This window comes from Oncorhynchus nerka, linkage group LG2, assembly GCF_034236695.1.
Source record: "Oncorhynchus nerka isolate Pitt River linkage group LG2, Oner_Uvic_2.0, whole genome shotgun sequence".
NCBI lineage: Eukaryota > Metazoa > Chordata > Actinopteri > Salmoniformes > Salmonidae > Oncorhynchus > Oncorhynchus nerka.
The window spans coordinates 97,879,249-97,906,909 of record NC_088397.1 but is presented as its reverse complement, the minus strand read 5'-3'; the positions used below and the strand labels follow the sequence as shown (position 1 = coordinate 97,906,909).

Sequence of the window (27,661 nt, the reverse complement as noted above, 5' to 3'; positions counted from 1 at the left end):
CAAAATAAAGGGTTACCTGTCTAACAGAACACAGAGGGTGTTCTAGAATGGAAGCCTCTCAAAATAAAGGGTTACCTGTCTAACAGAACATGGAAGCCTCTCCAACAAAATCCAGGTAGAATCAGGAATTCCCCGGAGTACACACTATACACACACATACACATGGATTTAGTACTGTAGATATGTGGTAGTGGTAGAGTAGGGGCCTGAGGGCACACCGTGTGTTGGCAATTTATTGTAATGTTTTTAACATTTGTATGAACTGCCTTAATTTGGCTGGACACCAGGAACTAATGGGGATACATAATAAACCCCAGGAAGAGTAGCTGCTGCCTTGACAGGCACTAATGGGGATCCATAATAAACCCCAGGAAGAGTAGCTGCTGCCTTGACAGGAACTAATGGGAATCCATAATAAACCCCAGGAAGAGTAGCTGCTGCCTTGGCAGGAACTAATGGGGATCCATATTAAACCCCAGGAAGAGTAGCTGCTGCCTTGGCAGGAACTAATGAGGATCCATAATAAACCCCAGGAAGAGTAGCTGCTGCCTTGACAGGAACTAATTGGGATCCATAATGAATACAAATATACCCATTATATCACTTGTATATACACTGAGTGTATATTAAATCACCTTCCTAATATTGAGTTGAACCACCCCACTTGGGGATGGACTCTGTAAGGTGTCCAAAGCGTTCCACAGGGATGCTGGCCCATGTTGAATCCAGTGCTTCCCACAGTTGTGTCAAGTTGGTTGGATGTCCTTTGGGTGGTGGACCATTCTTGATACACACGGGAAACTGTTGAGTGTGAAAAAACCCAGCAGCGTTGCAGTTCTTGACACAAACCGGTGTCCCTGGCACCTACTACCACACCCTGTTCAAAGGCACTTAAAGTTGTTCTCTTGCCCGTTCACCTTCTGAATGGCACACAATCCATGTCTCAGTTGTCTCAAGGCTTAAAAATCCTTCTTTAACCAGGTCTCCTCCCCTTTAACCAGGTCTCCTCCCCTTTAACCAGGTCTCCTCCCCTTTAACCAGGTCTCCTCCCCTTTAACCAGGTCTCCTCCCCTTTATCTACACTGATTTTGAAGTGGATTTAACAAGTGACATCCATTAAGGGATCATATCTTTCACCTGGTCAGTCTGTCATGGAAAGAGCAGGCGTTCTTAATGTTTTGTCCATTCAGTGTCCCATAACTACTACGTGAAATAGTCTGATCCTAATCCTATACAGTAGGATCCAGTCATTTGGGGATCATATCTTTCACCTGGTCAGTCTGTCATGGAAAGAGCAGGCGTTCTTAATGTTTTGTCCAAATAGTCTGATCCTAATCCTACACAGTAGGATCCAGTCATTTACCTTCACTTCTGGCTGGTAGGCTGGCAGGTCATTTACGATTGTTCCCATATTGGCTGGTAGATGATTAATGATTTTGAAGTGTGTGGGTGTGTGTGCGTGTGGGTGTGTGTGTACGTGTGCGTATGTGTGTGTGTGCGTGTGCGTGAGAGAGAGATCTGCAAGCATGTTTTATATCAAGATGGTAAAGGACTCTAATGAAAGATCTGAAATCCAAACTGCATATGGAAACCATTCTCCTACTGGAGGATGTAGCGGTCGTGTTGCCAAGTTGGCTGGTCTGCAGGAACAACATTAACCCAGTTTCTCCACATGTGCTGAAACCCGTAGATATTTGCTTCTCTTGCAGTTAACAGTTTGTTGTTTTATTTTTGACAAATATATATTTTTTAGTTTTGTTGTTGTTTCTTTGACTTTCATGGATACGTCAAAGCAGAGTTTAATTTAATTTGTATTAAAATATTTTTAAAATCAGCTGGTCTTACACACTAAAAAGGAAAAAAAAGTCGACATCATATTTGTTTATTTACATAAGTAACAATTCCTAAAATGAGTCATTATGATTGAAAGGAAAGGACTTAATACCTCCTCTCATTTGACCATTTTTAATATCAAAAGAAAATAATATCAAAAGAAAATAATATCTCCTCATTTGACCATTTTTAATCTCAAAGCTTACGATGTTGTGAGCACAGGCACATTTAGTTTCACATCACTATATACGTATTTCAAAGATATATATTTTCTCATCAACTTCTACTTGAGTTGTTAAGTTAGGAACCAGTTTACATGAAAGTAATTCACAGAATTCGGAGGAAAGCCAAAAGCTTTGACTCAACGTTTAAAAAAAAAAAAAAAAGTCAAACACAAACGCAAAACCAAACATCCAAAGAAAAGGTTTTTTACAAACTTACAAAGTCTTCCCTTGGCTGATTTGGTCTTGGAACATAACTTGAACAAATACAAAATGTAAAATAACCTTTTTTTATAAATCAGAAAACAAGCGATCCGCTGAAAGCCTTGTAGTCAACGTTGGCCTAGCTTGCTAAAGTGAGATTACTAACACATCAATCCCAGCCGCTAGTCTTCTGAAAGAGACCGAGAAAGACACAACTTTACAGAAGAACATTCACAAATGGAATGTAAAATGGTGTAGATTCGTCTTGTCTTTGTCAAAGTAGAATAAGGAATCGTGTTGGATCTATTCACTACATGGCTGTCTATCCGCAACGTTCATAATAACATTTCCTCTGACTGTTATACGCCCCTGTAGAAGTCTTTCTATTGAAACCAGGAGGTCCCAATGACGTCAGAACAGAAGACCTTTTTTTCCCCTCCAAGGGAGTTTAGTCTGTCTAGCGGTACTGTCCGACGGGGAGAGACTTGAGGCAGGTGAAGCTGTCGGGGTACTTGGACAGCAGCACTGGGTTCCCATCCAACCTCACCTCCATCAGGTTGGGTCTGATATAGTACGTGTTGTTGCCCTTGCAGAACGTCTCGGAGCTGATATCCGTGATGTTGTTGTTCTGTGTGGTAGAGAGAAGATGGAAGACCAAAGTTAGAATCATGATTACTCTCATGACCCTCCGATGGCGCCAGCAAAAACTATTTGGGTCAAGCTGTCGGGATTGGAGTCGCAGTCGGGGTTGGAGTCGCAGTCTGGGTTGGAGTCGCAGTCTGGGTTGGAGTCGCAGTCGGGATTGGAGTCGCAGTCGGGATTGGAGTCGCAGTCGGGATTGGAGTCGCAGTCGGGATTGGAGTCGCAGTCGGGGTTGGAGTCGCAGTCTGGGTTGGAGTTGGGATTGGAGTCGGGGTCGGGGTTGGAGTCGCAGTCGGGATTGTAGTCGCAGTCGGGGTTGGAGTCGCAGTCGGGGTTGGAGTCGCAGTCGGGGTTGGAGTCGCAGTCGGGGTTGGAGTCGCAGTCGGGGTTGGAGTCGCAGTCGGGGTTGGAGTCGCAGTCGGGGTTGGAGTCGCAGTCGGGGTTGGAGTCGGGATTGGAGTCACAGTCGGGGTTGAGTCGCAGTCGGGGTTGGAGTCGCAGTCGGGGTTGGAGTCGCAGTCGGGTTTCGAGTCGCACAATTCTGGGAACTTTCCCAAAGTTCTCGTGTTTATCAGAAATCCCATTTCGGAGGATTCCCGTCGAAATCACGAGGACGTAAGTAGAGAGGGACTCCTCCCAATTTCGTTAAGCAGAAGTCAAGACCGTCATCGCTGCGTGGTACCGACCTGCAGATGGACAATGCGAACGCTCTGCGGGATCACTGGTACAGCTTCCAGCGCATTGTCTCCCAGAAACAGGTTGATCAGCTTCTCCAGTTTCTGCATGGTGGAAACAACGACACCAAAATAAACAGCATACAGTGCCTTGTAAAAGTATAAGTGGATTTCGTCACGTTATTGTGTTACAAAGTGGGATTAAAATGGATTTAATTGTAACGATCTACACTAAATATTCTGTAATGTCAAAGTGGGAGAAGTGGATGTGGATTTTTTTTCTTCTCTAAAAATAAATAACAAATGGATAACTAAATATAGTAAGTATTCAGTTTTCAGACAATCCTAAATTAGTTCAGGAGAAAAATGTGACTTAACAAATCACATCATAATAAATGACATGAAGTCATTGTGTGAAATAGTAGGGTTGACTTGATTTTTTTTTTTTGAATGACTAACCCTTCCTCTGTCCACCATACATACAACATCTATAAGGTCCCTCAGTCAAGTAGTGAATTTCAAGCACAGATTCAACTACAAAGACCAGGAAGCTTTTCGAAAGCCTCATAAAGAAGGGTAGTGATTGGTAGATGGGGGGGTGGATCAGACATTGTATATCTATTTAAGCACGGCCAAGTTAATAATTGTTAAACCACCTAGAAACATCAAAGGTACCGTCGACCTTCTGAACTGAGCTGCAGGACAGGAAGGTGACCACTCAGGGAGGTCACCATGAGGCCATTTGAGGATTTTAAAACCGCTGCAAATCAATGGCTGTGATGGGAGAACTGAGGATGGATCAACAACATTGTAGTGACTCCACAATAATGACTTAGTAATGATACAAATACACAGAAAGAAATATTCCAAAACATGCAACAAGGCACTAAAGTATACTGGGAAAAAAACACACAGCAAAGGAATACCGTTTTTTGGCCTAAAAGCAAAGCCTCCACATCACTGAGTAACTGCCTGTTTAATTTCAAGCATGGTGGTGGCTGCATCATGGGATGGGTATGCTTGCCATCGGCAAGGACTAGGGAGTTTTTCAGGATAAAAATAAATGAGATTGGGCTAAGTACAGCCAAAATCCTATAGGAAAACCTGCTTCAGTCTTCTTTACACCAGCGTCTGTGAGAGGAATTCAACTTTCAGGGGTACAATAACCAACAACTAGGCCAAATCTACCCTGGAGTTGCTTACCCAGAAGACGTTGAATGTTCCTGATTGGCCAAGTTTGTTTTGACTTAAATCGGCTTGAAAATCTATGGCAAGACCGTCTAGCCATGATCCCCCATCATCTTGAAAGAGCTTGGAAGAATTGTGAAAAGAATGATGGTCAAATATGTCACAATCCAGACTAACCCAAGAAGACAGCTGCAGTCAATGCCATTGACTCATGGAGCTGAGTACATATGCAGCCACTGTTTTTTGTTATAAAATGTTTTATATATATATATATACTGTATAAATTATATATATATATAAAAATATATATATATATGTGTATATATATACTGTATAAATTATATATATATAAAAAAATATATATATATGTGTATATATATACTGTATAAATTATATATATATTAAAAATATATATATATATTTCTTCAGACTTTGACTACAGAGTATTTTGTGCAGATTGTTGGCAAAAAAATGGCAATTCGCAGAATTTGAATCCCAACCTGTAATACAAAAAACAGGTGAAGAAATCCAAGGGGTGGGGGGGGGGGTTTGTCCTGGCAAAGCTCAAATCAGCCACCGAATGTGCCTCAGTCAAGCACCTAAGGTACATAGACATTATCACGCAATGTTTTGAACATTGTCAAGCCTGACGAAGACCTATCGGGGTGAAATAAATGCATTCAATTAAAGCAGCCAGGAATCTATTTGTATTTCATGTCCTTTCATTGTACCTTGAAGGCGTTGGCCTTGACCCCTTTGGTTTTGAGCCGGTTGTGGTTGGCGTTGAAGGTGGTGAGCTTGACGGGCAGCATGGGTAGCTTGACAAGTTGGTTCTCAGCCAAATTGAGTTCCTCCAGCAGGGTCAGCTTAGAGAACGCTCCTTCCTCAATCTCCGAGATCAGGTTCCCCGTTAGGTCGATTCTCTTCAGAGTCACTGAGGAAGAAACATCCCCCCCCCCAAAAAAACCTAGAATTATAATGTAAGTTAGATCTGATTTTTACTCAAACTATATTTAGAATAAACCCACGTCAGGTGGATTCTCTTCAGAGTCATAATGAATTGGAACTTAATTGTCCCTTTTGGAGGCTACAAACTGCAGTATTGTTATTTTCTGTAGCACAACACTAAGCTATAGGCCGAGCTCTCATAGATCAAGTGAGTTACGCAATATTTAGATTTGTTCTGCCCACACGCCAGACACATGAAGGATTTGGCCGTCTTCCTTCTGACAGTTAGGCCGTTTAAACTTCTGTGTTCTAAACCGTCTTCCTTCTGACAGTTAGGCCTTTTAAACTTCTGTGTTCTAAACCGTCTTCCTTCTGACAGTTAGGCCTTTTAAACTTCTGTGTTCTAAACCGTCTTCCTTCTGACAGTTAGGCCTTTTAAACTTCTGCGTTCTAATGACAGTTAGGCCTTTTAAACTTCTGCGTTCTAAACCGTCTTCCTTCTGACAGTTAGGCCTTTTAAACTTCTGCGTTCTAAACCGTCTTCCTTCTGACAGTTAGGCCTTTTAAACTTCTGCGTTCTAAACCGTCTTCCTTCTGACAGTTAGGCCTTTTAAACTTCTGTGTTCTAAATCGTCTTCCTTCTGACAGTTAGGCCTTTTAAACTTGTGCGTTCTAAACCGTCTTCCTTCTGACAGTTAGGCCTTTTAAACTTCTGCGTTCTAAACCGTCTTCCTTCTGACAGTTAGGCCTTTTAAACTTCTGCGTTCTAAACCGTCTTCCTTCTGACAGTTAGGCCTTTTAAACTTCTGTGTTCTAAACCGTCTTCCTTCTGACAGTTAGGCCTTTTAAACTTCTGTGTTCTAAATCGTCTTCCTTCTGACAGTTAGGCCTTTTAAACTTCTGCGTTCTAATGACAGTTAGGCCTTTTAAACTTCTGCGTTCTAAATGTCTTCCTTCTGACAGTTAGGCCTTTTAAAATTCTGCGTTCTAAATGTCAAGACAAGATGGAGACCTGGAAGAGTTTGCCCCAAAAAAATTACATCTCATCAGCTTTTAAATCTAGCTGTGTTTTTACTTATATCAGTGGAGGGCCGGGCCTGGAGGGGGTTCTGGAGGGGGGTCTGGAGGGGCCCGCATAACATCCACTAATATAGCCAACTAAAGGGACCATTTATATATCCACCATATGTCTACAGACCCTCCGAAAATGTCCATCTTTTATCTTTATTTCTTCATTTCCTGAATGAATTTTCCTTAACATGGTTGTCTTCCAGCTAGTGTATTAGGGAGACTGTGTGAAAAATGTTTGAGAAGACAGCAAGCCAAAGGAAACCTGAAGGCCAGAATCACCTAGCAAAGTACTGTACATTTTCCCAAAGATCCCAGGTTTCTATCCCAGTTGAAGTGGTATCTGGATTCTCAAGGTGTAATGAGCAGGCAGGAAATTAGGAATCAACTAGGAATCATTTAACCCGGGATATCTGGAGAACCCAAGTTTCCCTGATGTTCATCCCCCCCCTACCGATATCTGGAGAACCCAAGTTTCCCTGGATGTTCATCCCCCCCCTACCGATATCTGGAGAACCCAAGTTTCCCTGGATGTTCATCCCCCCCCCTACCGATATCTGGAGAACCCAAGTTTCCCTGGATGTTCATCCCCCCTACCGATATCTGGAGAACCCAAGTTTCCCTGGATGTTCATCCCCCTACCGATATCTGGAGAACCCAAGTTTCCCTGGATGTTCATCCCCCTACCGATATCTGGAGAACCCAAGTTTCCCTGGATGTTCATCCCCCTACCGATATCTGGAGAACCCAAGTTTCCTGGATGTTCATCCCCCTACCGATATCTGGAGAACCCAAGTTTCCCTGGATGTTCATCCCCCTACCGATATCTGGAGAACCCAAGTTTCCCTGGATGTTCATCCCCCTACCGATATCTGGAGAACCCAAGTTTCCTGGATGTTCATCCCCCTACCGATATCTGGAGAACCCAAGTTTCCCTGGATGTTCATCCCCCTACCGATATCTGGAGAACCCAAGTTTCCCTGGATGTTCATCCCCCTACCGATATCTGGAGAACCCAAGTTTCCTGGATGTTCATCCCCCTACCGATATCTGGAGAACCCAAGTTTCCCTGGATGTTCATCCCCCTACCGATATCTGGAGAACCCAAGTTTCCCTGGATGTTCATCCCCCTACCGATATCTGGAGAACCCAAGTTTCCCTGGATGTTCATCCCCCTACCGATATCTGGAGAACCCAAGTTTCCTGGATGTTCATCCCCCCTACCGATATCTGGAGAACCCATGTTCATCCCCCTACCGTTTCCCTGGATGTTCATCCCCCCTACCGATATCTGGAGAACCCAAGTTTCCCTGGATGTTCATCCCCCTACCGATATCTGGAGAACCCAAGTTTCCCTGGATGTTCATCCCCCCTACCGATATCTGGAGAACCCAAGTTTCCTGGATGTTCATCCCCCTACCGATATCTGGAGAACCCAAGTTTCCCTGGATGTTCATCCCCCTACCGATATCTGGAGAACCCAAGTTTCCCTGGATGTTCATCCCCCTACCGATATCTGGAGAACCCAAGTTTCCCTGGATGTTCATCCCCCTACCGATATCTGGAGAACCCAAGTTTCCCTGGATGTTCATCCCCCTACCGATATCTGGAGAACCCAAGTTTCCTGGATGTTCATCCCCCTACCGATATCTGGAGAACCCAAGTTTCCCTGGATGTTCATCCCCCCCTACCGATATCTGGAGAACCCAAGTTTCCCTGGATGTTCATCCCCCCTACCGATATCTGGAGAACCCAAGTTTCCCTGGATGTTCATCCCCCTACCGATATCTGGAGAACCCAAGTTTCCTGGATGTTCATCCCCCTACCGATATCTGGAGAACCCAAGTTTCCCTGGATGTTCATCCCCCCTACCGATATCTGGAGAACCCAAGTTTCCCTGGATGTTCATCCCCCTACCGATATCTGGAGAACCCAAGTTTCCCTGGATGTTCATCCCCCTACCGATATCTGGAGAACCCAAGTTTCCCTGGATGTTCATCCCCCTGGAGAACCCAAGTTTCCCTGGACCCCCCTACCGATATCTGGAGAACCCAAGTTTCCCTGGATGTTCATCCCCCTACCGATATCTGGAGAACCCAAGTTTCCCTGGATGTTCATCCCCCTACCGATATCTGGAGAACCCAAGTTTCCCTGGATGTTCATCCCCCTACCGATATCTGGAGAACCCAAGTTTCCATCCCCCTGGATGTTCATCCCCCCCTACCGATATCTGGAGAACCCAAGTTTCCCTGGATGTTCATCCCCCTACCGATATCTGGAGAACCCAAGTTTCCCTGGATGTTCATCCCCCCTACCGATATCTGGAGAACCCAAGTTTCCCTGGATGTTCATCCCCCTACCGATATCTGGAGAACCCAAGTTTCCCTGGATGTTCATCCCCCTACCGATATCTGGAGAACCCAAGTTTCCCTGGATGTTCATCCCCCCTACCGATATCTGGAGAACCCAAGTTTCCCTGGATGTTCATCCCCCCTACCGATATCTGGAGAACCCAAGTTTCCCTGGATCTTGTTCATCCCCCTATAGCGATATCTGGAGAACCCAAGTTTCCTGGGCATGTTCATCCCCCAGTATCTGGAGAACAACTTCCCCCCTCACAGTTTCCAGGATGTTCATCCCCCTACCGATATCTGGAGAACCCAAGTTTCCTGGATGTTCATCCCCCTACCGATATTTTAACCCAAGTTTATTTGATTTTTATCCCCCTAGATATCTGGAGAACCCAAGCCCCCTATATCCCCCTACCGATATCTGGAGAACCCATATTTCCCTGGATGTTCATCCCCCTAGAATATCTGGAGAACCCATGTTTATTGGATTTCATCCCCCTACCGATATCTGGAGAACCTATGGTTGTCTAAACTGTTTACATGGTGATCTTCTTGATCTTGTTATAACAACGCGGGTAGGCAGTCTCCTTGGGCAGGGTGGGCACAGCAGTCATCTCAGGAACAACTTCCTCACAGTACACAGAGCCGGTCAGACACACACACAGCAGGCATGTGGGCAGCTCTGGAGACACAGAATTCATTTTAATTGTTTATTTGATTTTTATTTAGATGTCTCAAGCCTTATAGCCTCAAGCCTATAAGTAAGGCACCATATTATCTTTCTCTCTTTTTATAGAATACTTCTGAAATGATTTATTCATTTACAATAGCACTGGCTATGGTTGTCTAAACTGTCCACATGTATGGTGTGTTAGTTTAACAACGTGGTCAATGCTACTCTAGAAGCCAAGTCCTGGTAGCCCAGATATCATGGCTCTAGAAGCCAAGTCCTGGTAGCCCAGATATCATGGCTCTAGAAGCCAAGTCCTGGTAGCCCAGATATCATGGCTCTAGAAGCCAAGTCCTGGTAGCCCAGATATCATGGCTCTAGAAGCCAAGTCCTGGTAGCCCAGATATCATGGCTCTAGAAGCCAAGTCCTGGTAGCCCAGATATCATGGCTCTAGAAGCCAAGTCCTGGTAGCCCAGATATCATGGCTCTAGAAGCCAAGTCCTGGTAGCCCAGATATCATGGCTCTAGAAGCCAAGTCCTGGTAGCCCAGATATCATGGCTCTAGAAGCCAAGTCTTGGTAGCCCAGATATCATGGCTCTAGAAGCCAAGTCCTGGTAGCCCAGATATCATGGCTCTAGAAGCCAAGTCCTGGTAGCCCAGATATCATGGCTCTAGAAGCCAAGTCCTGGTAGCCCAGATATCATGGCTCTAGAAGCCAAGTCCTGGTAGCCCAGATATCATGGCTCTAGAAGCTAAGTCCTGGTAGCCCAGATATCATGGCTCTAGAAGCCAAGTCCTGGTAGCCCAGATATCATGGCTCTAGAAGCCAAGTCCTGGTAGCCCAGATATCATGGCTCTAGAAGCCAAGTCCTGGTAGCCCAGATATCATGGCTCTAGAAGCCAAGTCCTGGTAGCCCAGATATCATGGCTCTAGAAGCCAAGTCCTGGTAGCCCAGATATCATGGCTCTAGAAGCCAAGTCCTGGTAGCCCAGATATCATGGCTCTAGAAGCCAAGTCTTGGTAGCCCAGATATCATGGCTCTAGAAGCCAAGTCCTGGTAGCCCAAATATCATGGCTCTAGAAGCCAAGTCCTGGTGGCCCAGATATCATGGCTCTAGAAGCCAATTCCTGGTAGCCCAGATATCATAGGGGCCTCTGTTACTATAATGGAGGATATAGCCAAGGTTTCTCTCCTCTAAGTAATGCTTTTAAAAAGCTCAGCTGCTGCCTGCTGTATAGAGTAGACAACATGGTCCTGAGCAGAACTGGGTTAAATATACTAGGACACTGAAGAGGAGGCAGGGAGGGAGGGAAGGAGAGGAGGCAGGGAGAGGTAGGGAAGGAGGGTAGGAGAAGAGGTAGGGTAGGAGGGTAGGAGAAGAGGCAGTGAGAGGTAGGAGAGGAGGCAAGGAGGGTAGGAGAGGAGGCAGGGAAGGAGGGGAGGGTAGGAGAGGAGGCAGGGAGGGAAGGAGGGTAGGAGAGGAGGCAGGGAGGGAAGGAGGGGAGGAGAAGAGGCAAGGAGGGAGGGGAGGAGGCAGGGAGAGGTAGGAGAGAAGGCAGGGAAGGAGGAGAGGAGGCAGGGAGGGTAGGAGGGGAAGGAGGATAGGAGAGGAGGCAGGAAAGGAGGGTAGGAGAGGAGACAGGGAGGGAGTGAAGAAGGGTAGGAGAGGGGGCAGGGGAGGAGGGGAGGCAGAGAGCGGTAGGGAGGCGGGGAGAGGTAGTAGTGAGAGGCAGGGAGGGAGGTTAGGAGAGTTAGAAGTGGGAGGGAGGGTAGGAGAGGAGGCAGTGAGAGGCAGAGAGGGAGGGTAGGAGAGGAGGCAGTGAGAGTCGGGGAGGGAGGAGAGGAGTCAGGGAGGGAGGCAGTGAGAGACCGGGAAGAAGAGGCAGGTAGAACTGTTGTCTTACCCAAGGCGTCACCCCCCTCAGCTGGGCCGTTGTCTGGTTCATCAGCAGCCAGGAAGACCATGCTGGAATCATAGTCCTCTCCCAGCCACAACACTGCTGCCTCTCTCTAGTGGAGGATAGAGTCACACTGTTAGGATTAACACTGTAGAGTCACACTGTTAGGATTAACACTGTAGAGTCACACTGTTAGGATTAACACTGTAGAGTAACACTGTTAGGATTAACACACTGTTAGGATTAACACTGTAGAGTCACACTGTAGAGTCACACTGTTAGGATTAACACTGTAGAGTCACACTGTTAGGATTAACACTGTAGCGTCACACTGTTAGGATTAACACTGTAGCGTCACACTGTTAGGATTAACACTGTAGAGTCACACTGTTAGGATTAACACTGTAGAGTCACACTGTTAGGATTAACACTGTAGCGTCACACTGTAGAGTCACACTGTTATGATTAACACTGTAGCGTCACACTGTAGAGTCACACTGTTAGGATTAACACTGTAGCGTCACACTGTAGCGTCACACTGTTAGGATTAACACTGTAGCGTCACACTGTTAGGATTAACACTGTAGAGTCACACTGTTAGGATTAACACTGTAGAGTCACACTGTTAGGATTAACACTGTAGCGTCACACTGTAGCGTCACACTGTTAGGATTAACACTGTAGAGTCACACTGTTAGGATTAACACTAGATATTTTATTTTTTGTTTAACGTTTACGCCGTCACAGAGAGACGGATAAACCATGTTGATTCTAGGTTTAACAGATCTTCTTTTGTATAAACGTGACGCGGGAGGTATATTAACGATACACTTCGTTGTTCTTACAAGTGGTCTGAGGCTCGTTAGATTACGAGCCTCAGACCACTTGCGATCGATTTTTACGAGCGTTTTTTCAAGTGCAAAGTTAAGGAAAAAAAATGTTTTTTTAGGAAACAGCTTGGAGATTTAACAGTGCTCCTACGAATGTTCTAAGGAAGAACTTGGTCTTAAAATGTTTTTGAGAAACCAGGCTTTGGGCAGTAAACACGGTGCAACGCAATTTTCAGTTCATATGGTACATTTTGCAACACGTAGACTAACCCGTGAAGACAAGGCAGTTATTCAAACTGTTTGTCTCATCCCTTGTTTTGTAATTTGGGAGAGCAATGTCATATAATCTCCCATCTTCTCCAGTAATCTGGCAGCTTTTGTTAGCATGGTTATGACCCTTGTGAGAATTTTAAATATCAAATATTTCGATGTCAGGGACCCGAAAGAGAAGTTGTGTATTTTGAACCCTGCTCTTCGGGTGTCTGGCCGCTGCCTCGTAAAATAAGGACTCCTTCCCCCATGTCCTTGAGATCTGTTGAACCTTGAACTATGTAGCCACTGGTTGTCAACTGGTGTGGAGCCCAGCAGAGTGTAGCAGGCAGCAGTCACGCCTTTCCAGGTGTTCAACTGCCTACTCAAATAATTACTCCCCTACTTCTCCAGGCTCTGAGCCCTGACCCCATGGCAGCTGTAGCAGGTCTGCTGTTTGGATAGGAGTTCTTCAGACTGGAACCGACCTCCGCTCTGCTTATGCTTTGGAACGTTACCTAACCATTATAGGAATATTCAAAGAATGTTGTGTTTGCTTGGTGGTCCCTGAGCTTTAGCCCATTGGCTACAGAACCAGGGCTGCTGTTTGGATGGGAGCTCTTCAGACTGGATTCAACCTCAGTTCTATTCTGTTCTGTTAGAGCCTTGGAATGTAAGCGTACATAATGTTCACAGAACATTCAAAACCTGAGCTTTTGGCCCCTTGGCAGGATGAGAAGGATGGCCCCTTGGCAGGATGAGAAGGATGGCCCCTTGGCAGGATGAGAAGGATGGCCCCTTGGCAGGATGAGAAGGATGGCCCCTTGGCAGGATGAGAAGGATGGTCCCTTGGCAGGATGAGAATGGAGGATGGGATGGCCCCTTAGAAGGATGGTCCCTTGGCAGGAGGAGAAGGATGGTCCCTTGGTAGGAGGAGAAGGATGGCCCCTTGGTAGGAGGAGAAGGATGGCCCCTTGGTAGGATGAGAAGGATGGCCCCTTGGCAATATGAGAAGGATGGCCCCTGGCAGGATGAGAAGGATGGTCCCTTGGCAGGATGAGAAGGATGGTCCCTTGGCAGGATGAGAAGGATGGTCCCTTGGCAGGATGAGAAGGATGGTCCCTTGGCAGGATGAGAAGGATGGTCCCTTGGCAGGATGAGAAGGATGGTCCCTTGGCAGGATGAGAAGGATGGTCCCTTGGCAGGATGAGAAGGATGGTCCCTTGGCAGGATGAGAAGGATGGTCCCTTGGCAGGATGAGAAGGATGGCCCCTTGGCAGGATGAGAAGGATGGTCCCTTGGTAGACAGACACCGGGGGAGCTGTTTGTATGGGAGTTCTCTGGACTGGAACGCCAGTTCTGCTCCATTGGGACTGTGTTGGAACGTTACCTAACGTTGTAGGAATGTTTTTAATGTATTTAAGGATTATAAGTAATAGACCTCTTCAGTTGGAGACAACATTACATACATTTACAAATGATTGAGGCTAAAACCAAAATAATACGCAAAGGCTTATTTCCATCGTGATCCTCTTTTGGCAAAAATATGTCAGGTTGGCAAGATTGACACGGTTCACTCTGATTGGCACGGTTCACTCTGATTGGCACGGTTCACTCTGATTGGCACGGTTCACTCTGATTGGCACGGTTCACTCCGATTGACACGGTTCACTCTGATTGGCACGGTTCACTCTGATTGGCACGGTTCACTCCGATTGACACGGTTCACTCTGATTGGCACGGTTCACTCTGATTGGCACGGTTCACTCCGATTGGCAGGGTTCACTCCGATTGGCACGGTTCACTCCGATTGGCACGGTTCACTCAGATTGGCACGGTTCACTCAGATTGGCACGGTTCACTCTGATTGGCACGGTTCACTCTGATTGGCACGGTTCACTCCGATTGGCACGGTTCACTCCGATTAACACGGTTCACTCCGATTGGCACGGTTCACACCGATTGGCACGGTTCACTCCGATTGGCACGGTTCACTCCGATTGGCACGGTTCACTCCGATTGGCACGGTTCACTCCGATTGGCACGGTTCACTCAGATTGGCACGATTAACACGGTTCACTCAGATTGGCACGATTAACACGGTTCACTCCGATTGGCACGGTTCACTCCGATTGGCACGGTTCACTCCGATTGGCACGGTTCACTCCGATTAACACGGTTCACTCCGATTGGCACGGTTCACTCAGATTGGCACGGTTCACTCAGATTGGCACGGTTCACTCAGATTGGCATGGTTCATTCAACGCAACATTTTTGGCCTCTTGGTGGCAGATAGGAGTTATCTAGACTGGAACCTCCGTTGTCCTCTATTGGAACGTTCCCATTTGTAGCTTCACCCTCGCAGCACACTGATTAATGGGACTGCTGAATGATGTCCATTTTTCCCCTCTTGCTTTGTTTGCTCTTTTCCATATTATGTCCATATTATCTTTGATAATTAATAAGCTACACAGGAAAGGGCTGAAAATAGCCCATATTAATATATGAAGCCTTAAAGAAATAAGGTTCACAAAATCAATAACTTGCTAACATCAGATAACTTTCATATATTAGCCATTTCTGACTCACTTAGATATTTAATTGTATGATACAGCAGTAGCAATACAAGGATATAACATCTATAGAAGAGACAGGAATGCTTATGGGGGAGGTGTTGCTGTATATATTCAGAGCCATATCCCTGTAATGTTTATGGGGAGGTGTTGCTGTATATATTCAGAGCCATATCCCTGTAATGCTTATAGGGGAGGTGTTGCTGTATATATTCAGAGCCATGTCCCTGTAATGTTTATAGGGGAGGTGTTACTGTATATATTCAGAGCCATATCCCTGTAATGTTTATAGGGGAGGTGTTACTGTATATATTCAGAGCCATATCCCTGTAATGTTTATAGGGGAGGTGTTACTGTATATATTCAGAGCCATATCCCCTGTAATGTTTATAGGGGAGGTGTTACTGTATATATTCAGAGCCATGTCCCTGTAATGTTTATAGGGGAGGTGTTACTGTATATATTCAGAGCCATGTCCCTGTAATGTTTATAGGGGAGGTGTTACTGTATATATTCAGAGCCATATCCCTGTAATGTTTATAGGGAGGTGTTACTGTATATATTCAGAGCCATGTCCCTGTAATGTTTATAGGGGAGGTGTTACTGTATATATTCAGAGCCATATCCCTGTAATGTTTATAGGGGAGGTGTTACTGTATATATTCAGAGCCATGTCCCTGTAATGTTTATAGGGGAGGTGTTACTGTATATATTCAGAGCCATGTCCCTGTAATGTTTATAGGGGAGGTGTTACTGTATATATTCAGAGCCATATCCCTGTAATGTTTATAGGGGAGGTGTTACTGTATATATTCAGAGCCATGTCCCTGTAATGTTTATAGGGGAGGTGTTACTGTATATATTCAGAGCCATGTCCCTGTAATGTTTATAGGGGAGGTGTTGCTGTATATATTCAGAGCCATATCCCCTGTAATGTTTATAGGGGAGGTGTTACTGTATATATTCAGAGCCATGTCCCTGTAATGCTTCGAGCAGATCTCATGTTAAGTGATATTGAAGTGTTGTGGTTGGAGGTTCACTTGGCACATCTAAAGCTTTATTTTGGGGTGTTGCTATAGGCCACCAAGTGCTAACAGTCAGTATCTAAATAATATGTGTGAAATGCTTGATAAATGTATGTGATGTAAACAGAGAGGTCTACTTTCTTGGGGACCTGAATATTGACTGGTTTTCATCAAGCTGTCCGCTCAAGAGGAAGCTTCTCACTGTATCCAGTGCCTGTAATTTGGTTCAGGGTATTAATCAACCTGCCAGGGTGTTTACAAAACACTACAGGAACAAATTGGATCGATGAGGAATTGAAAAACGGACTGTTGGAACTGTTAAGGCTCCATGGGATCGATGAGGAATTGAAAAACGGACTGTTGGAGCTGTTAAGGCTCCATGGGATCGATGAGGAATTGAAAAACGGACTGTTGGAGCTGTTAAGGCTCCATGGGATCGATGAGGAATTGAAAAACGGACTGTTGGAGCTGTTAAGGCTCCATGGGATCGATGAGGAATTGAAAAACTGTATGGCTGAAAGAGATGGAGCAAAATGAGTGGCTAATCAATCTGGCTGCACATCTGATTGGCTGACTTACTGCAAATTGAGAAATGATGTGACCAAACTCAACAAAAAGAATAAGAAACTGTATTATGAAGCTAAGATCAATGATATAAAAGAATGATGGAATGAAAAAAACGTAAGTACTTTAATTAAATGAAATTATTGGGCAGAAAGACAAATTCAACTCCCCCATCTTTCATCCAATCAGATGGCTTATTCATCACAGAAGCATTTGATGTTGCCAATTGTCTTTATGATTACTTCATTGGTAGAGGAAATGCCAAGAACAAACACTGTGGGAGAGGTGGAAAAATGATTGTTATCGATCAATAATGACAAACCTCCTGGCATTGACAACTTAGATGGAAAACTACTGAGGATGGTGGCTGACTCTATAGCCACTCCCATCTGTCATATCTTTAATCTGAGCCTAAAGGAAAGTCTTTGTCCTCAGGCCTGGAGGGAAGCCAAAGTCACTCCGCTACCCAAGAGTGGTACAGCATCCTTTATTGGTTGTAACAGCAGACCTATCAGCTTGCTGCCAGCTCTTAGCAAACTGTTGGGGAAAAAATGGTGTTTGACCAAATACAAAGCTATTTGCCTCTAAACAAATTAACAGACTTTGAGCTGGGGGTCTTTTCACTGTCTTTAGACCAGGGGTCTTCTCACTGTCTTTAGACCAGGGGTCTTCTCACTGTCTTTAGACCAGGGGTCTTCTCACTGTCTTTAGACCAGGGGTCTTCTCACTTTCTTTAGACCAGGGGTCTTTTCACTTTCTTTAGACCGGGGGTCTTTTCACTGTCTTTAGACCGGGGGTCTTCTCACTGTCTTTAGACCGGGGGTCTTCTCACTGTCTTTAGACCGGGGGTCTTTTCACTGTCTTTAGACCGGGGGTCTTCTCACTGTCTTTAGACCGGGGGTCTTCTCACTGTCTTTAGACCGGGGGTCTTCTCACTTTCTTTAGACCAGGGTTCTTTTCACTGTCTCCAGGTCGAGAAGGAAGTGTACAGTATTTTGCAGAGCCATGAGTGCATGGAACTCCCCTCATAATTATATTTTTCGTTTTTATTTAACCTTTTTATTTAACCTTTTTATTTAACCTTTTTATTTAACCTTTTTATTTAACTAGGCAAGTCAGTTAAGAACAAATTCTTCTTTACAACGTTCAGGGGCAGACCGACTGATTTTAACCTCGGGGATCCAGCGACCTTTCGGTTACTGGCCCAACGCTCTAACTACTAGGCTACCTGCCGTCCCTACACTCTAACCACTAGGCTACCTGCCGTCCCTACACTCTAACCACTAGGCTACCTGCCACCTCTACACTCTAACCACTAGGCTACCTGCCGTCCCTACACTCTAACCACTAGGCTACCTGCCACCTCTACACTCTAACCACTAGGCTACCTGCCACCTCTACACTCTAACCACTAGGCTACCTGCCACCTCTACACTCTAACCACTAGGCTACCTGCCACCTCTACACTCTAACCAGTAGGCTACCTGCCGTCCCTACACTCTAACCACTAGGCTACCTGCCGTCACCTACACTCTAACCACTAGGCTACCTGTCGTCCCTACACTCTAACCACTAGGCTACCTGCCACCTCTACACTCTAACCACTAGGCTACCTGTCGTCCCTACACTCTAACTACTAGGCTACCTGCCACCTCTACGCTCTAACTACTAGGCTACCTGTCGTCCCTACACTCTAACCACTAGGCTACCTGCCACCTCTACACTCTAACCACTAGGCTACCTGTCTACCCTAACCACTAGGCTACCCTGCCACCTCTAACCACTAGGCTACCTGCCACCCTACACTCTAACCACTAGGCTACCTGCCACCTCTACACTCTAACCACTAGGCTACCTGCCTCTACGTCCCCACTAGGCTACCTCTAACCACTAGGCTACCTGCCGTCCCTACACTCTAACCACTAGGCTACCTGTCGTCCCTACACTCTAACCACTAGGCTACCTGCCTACCTGTCGTCCCTACACTCTAACCACTAGGCTAGGCTACCTCTAACCACTAGGCTACCTGCCGTCCCTACACTCTAACCACTAGGCTACCTGTCGTCCCTACACTCTAACCACTAGGCTACCTGCCCCCCTACACTCTAACCACTAGGCTACCTGCCGTCCCTACACTCTAACCACTAGGCTACCTGTCGTCCCTACACTCTAACCACTAGGCTACCTGCCGTCCCTACACTCTAACCACTAGGCTACCTGCCGTCCCTACACTCTAACCACTAGGCTACCTGCCGTCCCTACACTCTAACCACTAGGCTACCTGTCGTCCCTACACTCTAACCACTAGGCTACCTGTCGTCCCTACACTCTAACCACTAGGCTACCTGTCGATTTGTTTATATAGCGCAAGTGAACAGCATGTCTGGTTTCAAAACAACCAATAAAGCAACACCTCACGGCACAACACCTCTCCCCCATGTGACCTACTGGTTGTGTGTACTGACATGTGACCTACTGGTTGTGTGTACTGACATGTGACCTACTGGTTGTGTGTACTGACATGTGACCTACTGGTTGTGTGTGTGTACTGACATGTGACCTACTGGTTGTTGTGTGTCTGTACTGACATGTGACCTGGTTGTCTGTACTGACATGTGACCTACTGGTTGTGTGTACTGACCTGTGACCTACTGGTTGTGTGTACAGACATGTGACCTACTGGTTGTGTGTACTGACATGTGACCTACTGGTTGTGTGTACTGACATGTGACCTACTGGTTGTGTGTATGTACTGACATGTGACCTACTGGTTGTGTGTATGTACTGACATGTGACCTACTGGTTGTGTGTATGTACTGACATGTGACCTACTGGTTGTGTGTACTGACATGTGACCTACTGGTTGTATGTACTGACATGTGACCTACTGGTTGTATGTACTGACATGTTACCTACTGGTTGTATGTACTGACATGTGACCTACTGGTTGTATGTACTGACATGTGACCTACTGGTTGTATGTACTGACATGTTATCTACTGGTTGTATGTACTGACATGTTACCTACTGGTTGTATGTACTGACATGTGACCTACTGGTTGTGTGTATGTACTGACATGTGACCTACTGGTTGTTGTGTGTCTGTACTGACATGTGACCTACTGGTTGTGTGTCTGTACTGACATGTATGTGGAACTGATAGATGTACACACACTACCTGTTCATGTTTTTAAATGTAAATGGTCCAGTATTTTGTCTGTGTTTTTCCATTATTTGTCAGACCCCATTAAGACTAGCGGTCGCTAATGGGGATCAAAATAAGGTATTTTATTTGAACATTCCAGGAACGTTAACTGTTTTCTGGGTGAGCCCTAAGATTCGGCCCCTTGGCAACAGGAGGAGTGGGGCCCCTTGGCAACAAGAGGAGCGGGGCCCCTTGGCAACAGGAGGAGCGGGGCCCCTTGGCAACAGGAGGAGCGGGGCCCCTTGGCAACAGGAGGAGCGGGGCCCCTTGGCAACAGGAGGAGCGGGGCCCCTTGGCAACAGGAGGAGCGGGGCCCCTTGGCAACAGGAGGAGCGGGGCCCCTTGGCAGCCAGACCGGGGCTGCTGTTTGGATGTGAGTTCTTCAGACTGGAACCTCCATTGTACTAGAGCAGTGGAGCCTCCTGACAGCGGCAGTCCTGCCCCTTACTGTGCTGACTAATCATAATCACTGTGTCTGGACTCACTGTGTCTGGAGCTCTGGGCAGACCGACAGCCCAGCTGTTAGACTGGGGGGAGAGAGAGGAATTAGACTGGGCCAACGCGCTGGCTCCTTCCCAATGGGAAATGCTTCCAATGAAATGGGACAATGGTTTGATTTCTCAAATAAGTGGAAGAAAAGGTATCAAAATGATTTCTGCTTGTAAGAATATGAATTAAAAAGGTGGAACAATGAAATGCCACTGACCAACTCATGTAATGTACTCAAGTCTTGGTGTAGATCAGTTGTTTACAAGTGAAATTAATAAAACAACGTTTGCATAAAAGAAGAAGAAGAAGAAGAAGAAGAAGAAGAAGGATGTTCAAAGGGGAAGTGGATTAATAATATTCAAAGTATAAATCACAAATGTTTTTAAGGAAATTGGGTTTGTTTGCCTCTAGTTACATTATTTGCCTCTAGTTACACCGATTTAAAGATATATTGAAAATAACATTTATCAATTAAATTGTATCATAAGAAAAATAAGAATGACATCTTATTAAAGAATAATATTATTAAATAAATCCCAGCTATAACCATGCAAGATGTTTGAAATGACTTGATTTAATCAAACTACGAGCAAACTATATTTGAGTGTATAAGAATTATAACTTATCATTAACCTATTTACTATTGACTTACTATAGTTAGTCATTAATCAATAGTAGAAAATACAATGTGATCAAGTCAGTTTATAGCCTACCTTAGACCTCTTGGCTTCCAGATTAGCTTCTCTATTCAGCAGTACATCCTGTTGTTTCCCAGTTGAGCAGAGCACCCACGGTGACGATATAAAGGACAAGAGGAATAACACTCTCAGAGTTCCCATCGTGTCCCTGTGTGCGTTTGAACACACCAGGAGCTGCTGGGGCTAGTAGTAGTAGTAGTAGTAGTGGTGGTGGTGGTGGTGGTGGTGGTAGTAGTCGTGGGCTATTTTCTCAGTGGCAGGTTGTGTGTAAAATGTGATCTGTCAAATCAGTATTTAAAGCCTGCACAAGTAGCTTCCAGGCGATTCTTGAAGCACGGGAGAGTTTATGGAACAGACTTTAACTCTTTGGTTGCCAATTCAGAGAAACCTCTTCTCCACGCTGCTGCTGCTGCTAGTCTGGTGGTGCTCTCTGCTGCTAGTCTGGTGGTGCTCTCTGCTGCTAGTCTGGTGGTGCTCTCTGCTGCTAGTCTGGTGGTGCTCTCTGCTGCTAGTCTGGTGGTGCTCTCTGATGCTAGTCTGGTGGTGCTCTCTGCTGCTAGTCTGGTGGTGCTCTCTGCTGCTAGTCTGGTGGTGCTCTCTGCTGCTAGTCTGGTGGTGCTCTCTGCTGCTAGTCTGGTGGTGCTCTCTGCTGCTGCTGCTAGTCTGATGGTGCTCTCTGCTGCTGCTAGTCTGGTGGTGCTCTCTGCTGCTAGTCTGGTGGTGCTCTGCTGCTGCTAGTCTGGTGGTGCTCTCTGCTGTTGCTAGTCTGGTGGTGCTCTCTGCTGTTGCTAGTCTGGTGGTGCTCTCTGCTGCTAGTCTGGTGGTGCTCTCTGATGCTAGTCTGGTGGTGCTCTCTGCTGCTAGTCTGGTGGTGCTCTCTGCTGCTGCTGCTAGTCTGATGGTGCTCTCTGCTGCTAGTCTGATGGTGCTCTCTGCTGCTGCTAGTCTGGTGGTGCTCTCTGCTGCTAGTCTGGTGGTGCTCTGCTGCTGCTAGTCTGGTGGTGCTCTCTCTGCTGCTGCTAGTCTGATGGTGCTCTGCTGCTGCTAGTCTGGTGTTGCTCTCTGCTGCTGATGCTAGTCTGGTGGTGCTCTCTGCTGCTAGTCTGGTGGTGCTCTCTGCTGCTAGTTTGGTGGTGCTCTCTGCTGCTAGTCTGGTGATGCTCTCTGCTGCTAGTTTGGTGGTGCTCTCTGCTGCTAGTCTGGTGGTGCTCTCTGCTGCTAGTCTGGTGGTGCTCTCTGCTGCTAGTCTGGTGGTGCTCTCTGCTGCTAGTCTGGTGGTGCTCTCTGCTGCTAGTCTGGTGGTGCTCTCTGCTGCTAGTCTGGTGGTGCTCTCTGCTGCTAGTCTGGTGGTGCTCTCTGCTGCTAGTCTGGTGGTGCTCTCTGCTGCTAGTCTGGTGGTGCTCTCTGATGCTAGTCTGGTGGTACTCTCTGATGCTAGTCTGGTGGTGCTCTCTGATGCTAGTCTGGTGGTGCTCTCTGCTGCTAGTCTGGTGGTGCTCTCTGCTGCTAGTCTGGTGGTGCTCTCTGCTGCTAGTCTGGTGGTGCTCTCTGCTGCTAGTCTGGTGGTGCTCTCTGCTGCTAGTCTGGTGGTGCTCTCTGCTGCTAGTCTGGTGGTGCTCTCTACACATATTAGGCCTGGAGTCCAAAGCAGGAAAATATGCAGCATTACAATGCTCAAAAAGCTTAATCACTTTTACTGTGAAACACTGGAGTTCTGGCTGATAACCACCAGTATTTAGTTGAGTGGAATGTGAGTCTGTGGTGGTCTTGGTAGTGTGTGTGTGTGTGTGTGTGTGTGTTTGTGTTTGTGTGAGAGAGAGTGTGTGTGTGTGTGTGTGTGTGTGTGTGTGTGTGGCACCTTCAGTAATAACTGATTTATTTAGCGTTACAAGCTGTTTTTTCGGTTGTCTTTTTCAAGTCTGGTCGGTTCCCAGTTCTGGTCTGAGTAATGGGACATTATCTTATTAGAAACTGCACCTTATTTTCCTTACAAAATGGATTTATGAGATTAGAATTGGAAGGATCTCACAGTTTTTAGAAAGTGATGAAGCTAGTATTCCCCCCCCCTTAGAATAATTCATTAGCCTCGGTCTGAGGCACTGCATCGCTGTGTTGTGGCGTCACTACAGCCTGGAGGACCCGGCTGGTTCCCGGCTGGTTCCCGGCTGGTTCCCGGCTGGTTCCCGGCTGGTTCCCGGGTGGTTTCCGGCTGGTTCCCGGCTGGTTCCCGGGTGGTTTCCGGCTGGTTTCCGGGTGGTTTCCGGCTGGTTTCCGGGTGGTTCCCGGCTGGTTCCCGGCTGGTTCCCGGGTGGTTCCCGGCTGGTTCCCGGCTGGTTTCCGGCTGGTTCCCGGCTGGTTTCCGGCTGGTTTCCGGGTGGTTCCCGGCTGGTTTCCGGCTGGTTCCCGGGTGGTTTCCGGCTGGTTCCCGGGTGGTTTCCGGGTGGTTCCCGGCTGGTTTCCGGGTGGTTCCCGGCTGGTTTCCGGGTGGTTCCCGGCTGGTTTCCGGCTGGTTCCCGGGTGGCTCCCGGCTGGTTTCCGGGTTAAGCGGGCGTCTGTTTAAGAAGCGCGGTTTGGCGGGTCATGTTTCGTGTGGCGGACGCATGACTTGACCTTTGCCTCTCCTCAGTCCGTTGGGGAGTTTCAGCGATGAGACAAGATCGTAATCACGATATTTGGGGAGAAAAATAATACATTTAAATAAATAAAAATTTAAAAAAAGAATACTTCATTGGCCTAGCAATGAAGTAATGGTATAGATTTGATATTGGATGTAATAATGCTGTTGTGACAAGCCGTTTTATTTACCCAAAGTGTCCTAGTAAATGTGAGAGCTGTGTAAAGCAATAGACTATTGGTGTTTCTGGAGCCAGCAGGTGAACACTTCACCTGGCTCCCCAGACTCCCTGCTCCGGCCAAACGCCACGCCCACGGACGTTAGTTTCTCCTCTGCAATGAGTCTGGATCTGAGTAGATTGGTCCCAGAAACCGATGTGTGTGGGTCAAAGTCAGAACTCGCGTGGGTAAAACCCAGAGTTTTGAAAATTCATCATTGGCTTTGATACTCTGATACTCACTATACAGGGAAACATATTCCCTGTATAGTCCACTACTGGGCGGCAGGTAGCTTAGTGGTTAGAGCGTTGGACTTGTAACCGAAAGGTTGCAAGATCGAATCCCCGAGCTGACAAGGTAAAAATCTGTCGTTCTGAACAGGCACTGTTCCTAGGCCATCATTGAAAATAAGAATTTGTTCTTAACTGTCTTACCTAGTTAAATAAAGGTAAAATAAAAACTTTTGACCAGAGCCCTATAGGCTACTGTCATTGTATTCATTCCCCAGGCAGCGAATGGGAGGGCAGCGAGTGTTTTGTCAGGCAGCGAATGGGAGGGCAGCGAGGGTTTTGTCAGGCAGCGAGTGGGAGGGCAGCGAGGGTATTGTCAGGCAGCGAATGGGAAGGCAGCGAGGGTTTTGTCAGGCAGCGAATGGGAGGGCAGCGAGGGTTTTGTCAGGCAGCGAATGGGAGGGCAGCGAGGGTATTGTCAGGCAGCGAATGGGAGGGCAGCGAGGGTATTGTCAGGCAGGTCACTTCCATAACAGGAAATTTGCAGTAGAGAGGAGGAAACAAAATGCCAATGACTACAATAAACACTGGCTCAAGTCTCCTTAAGTTTAACAGTATGTGTCTCCACAGAGTAGAGGAGTTTTAGTAGTCCCCTCCTAGGAGAGGAGTTTTAGTAGAGTCCCCTCCTAGGAGAGGAGTTTTAGTAGAGTCCCCTCCTAGGAGAGGAGTTTTAGTAGAGTCACCTCCTAGGAGAGGAGTTTTAGTAGAGTCACCTCCTAAGAGAGGAGTTTTAGTAGAGTCCTCCTAGAGTTTTAGTAGAGTCACCTCCTAGGAGAGGAGTTTTAGTAGAGTCCCCTCCTAGGAGAGGAGTTTTAGTAGAGTCCCCTCCTAGGAGAGGAGTTTTAGTAGAGTCCCCTCCTAGGAGAGGAGTTTTAGGAGTCCCCTCCTAGGAGAGTTTTAGTAGAGTCCCCTCCTAGGAGAGGAGTTTTAGTAGAGTCCCCTCCTAGGAGAGGAGTTTTAGTAGAGTCCCCTCCTAGGAGAGGAGTTTTAGTAGAGTCCCCTCCTAGGAGAGGAGTTTTAGTAGAGTCCCCTCCTAGGAGAGGAGTTTTAGTAGAGTCCCCTCCTAGGAGAGGAGTTTTAACAGAGTCCCCTCCTAGGAGAGGAGTTTTAACAGAGTCCCCTCCTAGGAGAGGAGTTTTAACAGAGTCCCCTCCTAGGAGAGGAGTTTTAGTAGAGTCCCCTCCTAGGAGAGGAGTTTTAGAGTCCCTCCTAGGAGAGGAGTTTTAGTCCCCTCCTAGAGTCCTCCTAGGAGAGGAGTTTTCCCCCTCCTAGGAGAGGAGTTTTAGTAGAGTCCCCTCCTAGGAGAGGAGTTTTAGTAGAGTCCCCTCCTAGGAGAGGAGTTTTAGTAGAGTCCCCTCCTAGGAGAGGAGTTTTAGTAGAGTCCCCTCCTAGGAGAGGAGTTTTAGTAGAGTCCCCTCCTAGGAGAGGAGTTTTAGTAGAGTCCCCTCCTAGGAGAGGAGTTTTAGTAGAGTCCCCTCCTAGGAGAGGAGTTTTAACAGAGTCCCCTCCTAGGAGCCCTATGTGATCCTACAGAGCCCTATAGTGTCACTGCTGAGCTGTATCCAGCTGCCGAAACCTGGAAGGTAGATGGATGTACTAGGACTACTTCCCCAGAGTTGTATCTGGCAAGATATACAGTATCCTCTCTGGATCTGTTCTGTGAATCCTGTGCATTGTTATTGACACCAGAAAGGTTTAAATCAAATAAAAAGACAGACCCCCCCCTGTTATAAACAAAACCGCTTTGTCGCAGTGAAGTTTTAAGGTTTAAAAGCAAAAAAATGGAAAATGGAAAACATGCATTATACCCTGATGAAGACAGCTTGGCTGTCGAAACGTTGGTAATTACATGTTTGCATCTGAGCTCCTAGAGTGTGCGGCTCTCTTTTTATTTTCAAATGGAAAACATGCGAAATACAGACACACAGACACACTCCTCCTCTCTGCACCTCAAGACAAGAAGGAAATGGGGGCCCCAGAAATAAACATTAGAGGAATGGAAACAAGGGGAGTGAAACTGAGGAAGTGCTGTTAGAAGTGTGGTAGCACTTATGAAGGACCTGTAAATATTCACTATGCTGGGAAGTTTGTCAATAAAGTGGAAAAATACCATTTTCTGTCATACCTTTTCTCTATCAGGGTGGTATTTCACTGCTGGGACAGGAGACGGGGCGATATGGAGAACATTTTAAAGCAGACCAGACCTGGGTTCAAGTACTATTTGAATTCCTTCAAATAATTTGAGTGTTTTCTCTAGTCTGCATGGGGTTGTCAGATGGGTTTGCAGTTTTGGGACCATTCTATTTGCCCCGAACTGACAGGCAAGCTCAGTCGAGCAAATGAAATCAATTTATATTTGTCACATATGCCGAATACAACACCTGTTAGTGCAAGCCATGACCAGCCTTTCAATGCACTTCATGGCTACAGATGTGTCGGTAGGTAGTCATTTAGGCAGGTGTTCTTGGACACAGGGACTATGGTGGTCTGCTTGAAACATGTTGGTATTATAGACTCAATCAGGGACAGGTTGAAAATGTCAGTGAAGACATTTGCCGGTTGGTCAGCGCACGCTCGGAGTACACGTCCTGGTAATCCGTCGGGCCCTGCGGCCTTGTGAATGTTGACCTGTCATACAGTCTTCCAGAACAGCTGATGCTCTCATGCATGCTTCAGTGTTTGCTTGCATCGAAGCAAGCATAGAAGTAATTTAGCTCGTCTGGTAGGCTCGTGTCCCTGGGCAGCTCGCAGTTGTGCTTCCCGTTGTAGTCTGTAATAGTTTTCCAGCCCTGCCACATCCGACGAGCGTGGGAGCCGGTGTAGTACGATTCAATCTTAGTCCTGTATTGACAGTTTGGCTGTTTGATGATTTGTCTGAGGGCATAGCGGTATTTCTTATAAGCGTCCGGGTTAGAGGCGCGCTCCTTGAAAGCGGCAGCTCTACCCTTTAGCTCAGTGCGGATGTTGCCTGTAATCCATGGCTTCTGGTTGGGGTATGTACGTACGGTCACAGTGGGGACGACGTCATCGATGCACTTATTGATAAAGCCAGTGACTGATGTGGTGTACCTCTCAATGCCATCTGAATAATCCCAGAACATATTCCAGTCTGTGCTAGCAAAACAGTCCTGTGGTTTAGCATCTGCTTCATCTGACCACTTCTGTATTGACCAAGTCAATGGTGCTTAACTCTACCTAGAATTAT

General features: G+C 46.5%; 2 protein-coding genes across 3 annotated transcripts in view; one reads left to right on the top strand and one right to left on the bottom strand.

Annotated features, from left to right (window-relative positions):
• cenpp (centromere protein P) overlaps positions 1-27,661 on the top strand; it is a 228,831-nt gene that overhangs the window by 80,335 nt on the left and 120,835 nt on the right. The gene's annotated exons all lie outside the window — the stretch shown is intronic.
• Positions 1,867-21,680, bottom strand: ogna (osteoglycin, paralog a). The gene is given in 6 exon segments (XM_065004579.1): positions 1,867-2,886; positions 3,587-3,679; positions 5,494-5,696; positions 9,632-9,811; positions 11,708-11,813; positions 21,350-21,680. Coding segments are annotated over 6 exon segments (879 nt in total). The 5' UTR covers positions 21,476-21,680; the 3' UTR covers positions 1,867-2,715.